Source organism: Wyeomyia smithii, chromosome 2 (assembly GCF_029784165.1).
Source record: "Wyeomyia smithii strain HCP4-BCI-WySm-NY-G18 chromosome 2, ASM2978416v1, whole genome shotgun sequence".
NCBI lineage: Eukaryota > Metazoa > Arthropoda > Insecta > Diptera > Culicidae > Wyeomyia > Wyeomyia smithii.
This window is the reverse complement of record NC_073695.1, coordinates 87,673,528-87,681,265: the sequence shown is the minus strand read 5'-3', so window position 1 is coordinate 87,681,265 and position 7,738 is coordinate 87,673,528. Positions and strand designations below refer to the sequence as shown.

Here is a 7,738-nt window from a genome sequence, read left to right as displayed (position 1 = left end):
TCATATATCAAAAATACTAACTTTTTTGTGTTAAGAGATGGAGGAATGGTTTATTCTGCAAAGTTTTAGAACGTGCAAAAATATGAAACTTTGCTGAACAAATAAAATTCCTATCTTCATTGGGTACAGAGCTACAGAGTATTTTCTGTAAAAGTTAATTTTTTGCACTTAACTTTTGTTAGTTACATTTTACAAGAAAATGTTGTTCTAAAGTAGAACTTGGGCATACAAAACACACGTTTTTGTTAAAGGCTACACATCTCCAGGACTTTTCCTTGCAAAGTTATAGCATGTTTAAGCTTATTTTTTCGATAAATTTAAGAACGTATGAAGTAAAATGGGGCTAGTAGAATCATGATGTTAAAACTTTTCCTCAAAGTTCAGCTGAAGTGCTCAGAACTGTTATAAGTTCCATTTTTCCCAATCCACCTAATCATTATTCTATACGTTGTTAAAGTTATCGAAAAAATATGCTGAAATGTGCTATAACTTTGTAAGGAAAAGTCCTGGAGATGTATGGTCTTCAACAAAAACGTGTATTTTGTATGCCTAAATGCTTCTTTAAAACAATGTTTTCTTGTAAAATGTAACTAACAAAAGTTAAGTGCAAAAAACTAACTTTTAGGTAACTTTCATAGAATATACTCTGTAACTCTGTACCCGATGAAGATAGGAATTTTATTCGTTTGGAAAAGTTTTATATTTTTGCACGTTCTAAAACTTTGCCGAATTAGACATTCCTCTATCTCTTAACATAAAAAAGTAAGTATTTTTGATATATGAAAACCTACTGTAACATATGCTCACCGTACTTTAATATGGGTGGATTGGGACAAATGTAACCTAAAGGAGTTCATAGTACTTCAGATTAACTTCAAGGAAAAGTATTGATATCATGATTCCACTTGCCCCTTTTTAACCTATACGTTGTTGAAGTTATCGAAAAAAAGTAGGAGGTTGTATCCAAGACACGACCGCATAACTGACGTAGAACTACGCACACTATTACCAAATGCATTGTTGTAGGTGTTTCATTATTGAGTCAAAGTCTACCAATGCTTGCTTTGTGCTGCCTCAACAGTAACACAAGTACAGTAATAAAGACACTGAAAACACGAGCTGTAAAAGCTGTTTCACATTCTGTAAACTAGACGGCTGCTACAGATTTAAATTGCTACTATCCAGCACAGATTGCTCGCTTGAGTTGTCAAAAAAATATTAACCTTCAAATATTCGTTTATTTGCCTTGAGAAAAGCATTTTGCTGCTCAAAATTGGATTTGCTGATGGCAACCTTTATGCTGCCTCAGTAGTGGGGCAATAACGGCAGTCTGACGACACACGCTGAGAAGCGAGAAGAACCGCGCTGCTCCTGAGATATGGTGACCAACCACACGGCAAGTGCTTAATTTGAAGACAGCCATAGGCGCTACCCGCTGCTATGGTCCGTTACTGCAACTGCTGAGTGTCGATATCTGCTGCTACTGCTGTCAACGTTGTAGACGGTCCATCCAGCTCACCTTCCGACTAATGAATGTAGCTAGTTTTCCCAGAAATACTCTTTTATAGCCGAAGGGTGCTACGTAATAGGCCACGCCTTTCAGTTCAGTTGTCTAATTCTCTAATATTCTTTAGACGAATTATTCCACAATTCGCTTTCGATATTTGTTTCCAGCGAATAAACACCGATGGTGCTCTCACACACGCAACGGTTTTAACCCGTATCTTATTGCGGTTTGTAACATCAAGCGATTTCGTTTGCTCGTTGTTGCGTGTTGCATCATGTTGCAACTTGGCAGCTGGGAGACGATGAAATTCTGTTGATGCTGATTGATTGAATCGACTTCATATTAGCTCTGCATATTCGAATTAACTGCCTTTGTGAATGGGTTCTAACAGGGCAGTTTGTTATTCAAAATTCGTTATGTTGATCGCAGCCTTTGTGCTGACCCAACAGTGGGGGTATTAACTAAATAAACTACAACAGAATTTGATTGCTAGGATCCCGCGAAGAATGTTTGCTTGTGTTGATGCTAGGAAATTTTCACCCTTCAATTACTTGTTTATTTTCCTTGAAAAAGGGCATTTTGCTGTTCAAAATCGGTTGCTGATCGCAACCTTTGTACTGCCCCAACAGTGCGGGAGTTAAGATACACGGACAACATGCACTGTGGAAGCTATTTCACCTTCTGTAAATTAGACAGCCGCGACAGATGTAACTGCTGGAATCCGATCAAAATGCTTGCTTGCGTTGTCAAAAATTATTAACTTTCAATGACTTGTTTATTTGCCTTGAAAAAAGGCATTTTGCTGTTCAAAATTGGATTTGGTGATGACGATCTTCATGCTGCCCTAACACGGGGGAATAATGGCAGTCTGGCGACACACGCTGAGAAGAACCGCGCTGCTCCTGAGACGTGGTGACCAACCACAGGGCTAGTGCTGCTGCTAAGGAAGGACGACTGCTGTTGACAACTTGTCGCTGTCCAGAACTATTATGAGCGGCTTCGGCTGAAACAGGCTCTTGTATAGGCCAAATAGCATGTTTTCAATTGCAAGGTATATGATTCTGTCGACCGTGCTTGGGAAGCAATCATATAACGACCAATCAGAGGACGTAATTTTCGTTTAAACAAGGCTTGACAATTATCAATAATACAATAGTTTGCATAATCAATCAACAATTTTCTACATTTGGGTGGATGCGTGTATAATTTTCCAAACAATTGCTGCAAAAATGAAGGAAATCGGTTGAAAATAAACCGATTTATAAGCACAAAAAGGGACATGTTTCGTCCCCTTTTCGTTAATAGTTTTCCTATTTACATCCCTATGTGGTAGGCTAAAGAAAAACGTAGTTCTACGTCAAAATAAGCTAAAACATGATATAACTTTGTAAGGAAAAGTCCTGGAGATATATGACTTTTGGCAAAAATGTGTGTCTTGTGTGTTCTAACCATTCCTCTGAACAATACTTTCGTGTAAAATGCAACTAACAAAAGTACAAAAAACAAATTCTTAAGTAAGTTCCATGCAATATACTTTATAACTTTGTACCGAAAGAAGATAGGATTTTCATTTGTTCAACAAAGTTTCATATTTTTGAATCTTATACAACTGTGCTGAATGAACTATTCTTTTATCTCTCAACACAAAAAAGCTATTTTTTTTATTTTTAGTATAGTAAACCTTTCATACTTTTTGATAATTTGTGACTATGCGGGTCATTCATACAAACAATTGTTTCGAAGACACCTTTTAGCTTGGATGAAGGTAAAAGGCGCTATGGAATTAATTTCCACTTTTTGCCTTATTGGACCACTGTGCAGTGGAATGAAGTCGTAGGTTCGAGTTTTAAAAGAATTAGTCCATTCATTATGTCCAGAGACTTATGCATGATGTTTTCTCAGGCCACTTATAAATCCCCTCTTCATGATTTATTCTAAAAAACAACAAATCAGTAGCTTTCGCATTGTATAGATCGATAACGGCGCCGGCTACGTCATGATGGTCGTTTAGAGAAGGTCAGTGTTGTAAGAGACGGATATTTTTTACTTTTACCATACCCTCTACTTTATTGCTTATATATGCTTGCTCTTCTTTGCCTAGTGTCGTTATTACTTCTGTCAAGTATGAGTACCGGCAACTACAATTACCATAAATGTGATCTAATTTATTTTTTTAGGCGCTGTTTTGTTGGGTAATAAAAATAAAAATATCCTCAATTGTCGAAGTGATTTATTGATTCCTTCCATTTTTTTAAGTTCCTACAGTACAGTTCGGTAAACTATCTGTTCAAAAAGCTAAAAGTTTTGGTTTGGTTCGGTTGTTTTTAGATATTTCTTTATTCATTTCAAACCTTAATGAATAGTCATATATGATACAGTACTTTAGAACTTCTTAGCTGTATATTTACTCTGTAAATAAAAACATATTTTTCACCTCGGGTAGAGAAAGATCAATCAATGAATGAATAGAAACGTTAATGAATATTATAACTTTCTTCATCACGTTTACGGAAGCGCTGAATCACAACACGTGCAATTACAACGTTATTCGTGCTGTGTTCTCCGTTACACAATATTTACATTGGCAAGAGTTGCATACGATGCAAAAACCATATCAATTCGCAACACAGGGCTAACTGATAAGCGTGGAGGAGTCCAGACGACGTCAGTGCTATGCAGATGCATGAATTTTATGTTCCCACTGCAGCCAGACTTCCTACTTTAGTCTTTACTGGACCGGAGCAGCAGATTGTCACAACTTATCAACAGCTGCGACAATAGCAATGTTTTCTACTAGGTAACCTTGCTAGTAAAGTTGAATCAAGATTTCGTCAGTCATATTTCTGTTTCACTTTTTCCGGCAGATTTTTAGTATTACAAGTGCTGTTGGCCGGCTGTGCCCTTGCGGTGATTCACGACTGCAATAACTTCCACAACGGTGTGTACAATCTTCGCTACTGTGATTTCAGCAATGTCTTTGTCACGCACGACGCAGAGGACATCGTTTTCCGTTCTGAATACCCCAGACCGTATTACTTCGAATTCAATGATTCGAAGCTGACAGAAATCCCTAGAATTCTGTTCTCATCGTTCCCGGAAATGCAAAACCTCGAAGTAGCAAAAAGCCAGGTTGAGAACATCAATAAATACACGTTCGAGCATGCAAAAGATCTACGCTATCTGAACCTATCCAGCAATCAGCTGACAGTTCTGAACAATTTCGTATTCAAAGGTTGCGACAAATTGGTCCGATTGGATATTTCCAATAACCGGATTAGCGAAATCAAACCAAACGCACTAGGTGATGCCTCAAAGCTGGACCATTTGGATTTATCCAGCAACCTGCTGGAAGTTTTGGACGAAAACCTATTCTCCAAGCTTATTCTGCTATCTTATCTGTCCCTGGCAAACAACAAACTAAAAGTATTACCCGATCACCTTCTAGACAACTGCACATTACTAGCGCATCTGGATCTTAAAGACAATCAACTGCAAACTCTGCCCGAGAATTTTTCAAAAAACATGATCTATCTTCGAACACTCAACGTCGACAGCAACAGGCTAACGTCGTTGACTATCCCGCAGCAGTTGACAAAGTTATTCGCCTCGAAAAATCGCCTTTCATCGGTTTACGCCGTAGAACCGGATAAGTCCCAGCTCTATACACTCAGTCTTTCCAAAAACCAGATTGCCGGCATCACCAACATCACGATGCTGGAATCTTTAGGTGTATTGGATGTTTCGTTCAATCCCGTGGGTGCTCTGAATCTAACAGCGTTTTTGAAATTGAGAAAATTAGTGGACTTGAATCTGGAGGCTACGCAGCTTACCCGACTGGAATACGGTCTCTTTACTCAACAAACGAAGCTGCGTCGGCTTGATATTTCCTACAATTTTATGCGCAAGATCGATCTCACCGTGCTAACTTCTACGCCTTCTTTGGAAAAGCTCTTCGTGGACGGGAATGGTTTGCTGGAAATTAACTATGAACTTGTACCGAAACTGTTTCCAAATCTCACCTATCTGGGACTGTTTGCCAACGCGTGGAACTGCTCCTATTTGGCTGGTTTAGTAAGGTTTTGTAATAACAAAGGTATCGAAGTGAGTTCGACAAAGACGTACGGCGAGATGCTCCACATGACGAATGTTCAGGGGATTTACTGCGCCGGCTCGGACAGCGATCGGGTTTACTTTCAGCCTAGTACTGCCATTCGGCATGATGATGATAATCTGAATCAGGACAAAGATGTACAGCTGGAGTTGATTGTTGGTAACATCAGTTCGACCGAATTTGAATATAAATTGATGGTGGAGTTACTGGAGATGATTCGAACGGTGAACGCGACCAACAGCGGCCGGTTGGAGGAAGTGCGTCGAATTGCGATGGGCTCCGAGCGGGGGTGTACCCCAATCCATGCAACCGGTTACCAAGTGTTTATTATGCTCATTCTAACCTTTATTTTGGTGATCAATGTGGGATTTTTACTGTACGTGCACTACAACGCCAACGCAAGGCGTACCATCGATCAGATGATAATTTTCCGACGGGGAGAAACGGCCTCGGTTCAAACTCAGCTGGAAGAGTTCTAAGTTTGCGGTGTAGTGTACATGAGAGTAAGAGAAATGCTTCAAATTAAAGAGATACGTGTATTTTGCGTCTTGAAAAAAAAAATAAGCAATCGCTCTTATAGTTAATCACTTCTTTTTTTAAGAAAATCCAAAAAAATAGTAAACGAAAACTTGGATCTCATGAAGAAGAAATACAATACTAATACTGAAAACAATTTATATAGTCGTATATATTTGATTTATAGTACTTGCTTGGTGTTTGAATAATTATGAAAAAAAAACACATCAGCTATGGAATGGGGTGAAAGCAAACATTTTTTCATAATATTTTCCAAATAACTCACTTCAAGATTATTTATTCCCAAATTCGAAACGAGTAATGGTATGTTCCCAAGAAAACCCCTATGGCTATAAACAAAATTTCTATCGTTTATGAAATAAATCTAAGAATACTTAAACGTCCTCTGAGAGAAATCGGGGTGTAATTGATCACCCATGAAATCCATGCATTATATTTGAAATGTGTTAGATATGTACATGAGAAATGATAGCTTTTTGAACTAACGAATTTCAGTCAAAGCTACCTTAGAAACAAAAATTACAAAATTCCAGATTAATATATATGTTCATTTTAACTCACGCGATGAAACATTTTTATTTTGCTCTGATTTGATCATCGTTTCTCCGATTTCAATTCGGTTTGTTGCCAAATATCAAAAATTAGCTCTGTAACTAGTTTTTCTGGTTATTTCTGCTCGATCCGAATCAGTGACTAGATCTCGCAATGAAATTAACCGCGGTTCTGAACGCAATTTGTCCCGATTTCGACCAAGAGACGAACTAATAAAAATTAGGCCTTCATCTGATTTCGAAATTATTGCTTCAGTTAGAGGACATAAAGGACATTATCTTTTTATTTAATTGTTTTGTGTGCCCTAAAAATTCCTCTGAAGCAGGTATTAGACAAAGCAAATATTTGCTATTTTTGGTACGGATTTTATTTTGTGCAAATAAAATTGGTACTAAAAATAGCAAATGTTTGCTTCGTCTAATACCTGCTTAAGCAATACTTTCGTGTAAAATGCAACTAACAAAAGTTAAGTACAAAGAACTAACTTTTAAATAAGTAAGATACTTTATTACTTTGTACCAAAAGAAGATAGGGTTTTTATTTGATTTGTTCAACAAATTTTCATATTTTTGAATCTTCCACAACTCTGCTGAATAAACTACACTGGGGTCTTTTTTTACGCGGGTTATTTTTATGCGGTTTTTTATACGCGACTTTTTATACGCGATTTTTTACAATAACGCGGATTATTTTTACGTGGAAAATACCGATGAGGATCTTAAATATAATTAGTCCGAACTATTTCCATACACGTCGTTAGATATAAAAGTGGGCCAAAGTAAAAATTTGGGGGACCAAAATATGTTTTTAGTACTTCGTAGAAATTTTGATATTTCTAGGACATTTTTCAACATATTGCATTGTTGAACGGTGTATATTAAAATAGACACTTAGCTTTTGACAATGGTTTAGTAGAGTAGGTATTTATGTTGAAAAATTGCGTTTGTTTCGAATGAACTGTGTGAACACTTCCCAAAGCTGGCCAAAATACCCCCGTTACCCTAACACCCTTTAAGCTTGGAACCCCTCAC

The 7,738-nt window shown here is 37.5% G+C and overlaps 1 protein-coding gene across 1 annotated transcript; it reads left to right on the top strand.

Moving 5' to 3' along the window:
* Window positions 1-4,213: 4,213 nt before the first annotated feature.
* Window positions 4,214-7,310, top strand: LOC129722349 (carboxypeptidase N subunit 2-like). Its single transcript, XM_055675729.1, has 2 exons — window positions 4,214-4,304; window positions 4,372-7,310. Exons 1-2 carry the CDS (start codon window positions 4,291-4,293, stop codon window positions 6,095-6,097), a joined length of 1,740 nt encoding a protein of 579 aa, XP_055531704.1. The 5' UTR covers window positions 4,214-4,290; the 3' UTR covers window positions 6,098-7,310.
* The last annotated feature ends 428 nt before the right edge of the window (window positions 7,311-7,738 follow it).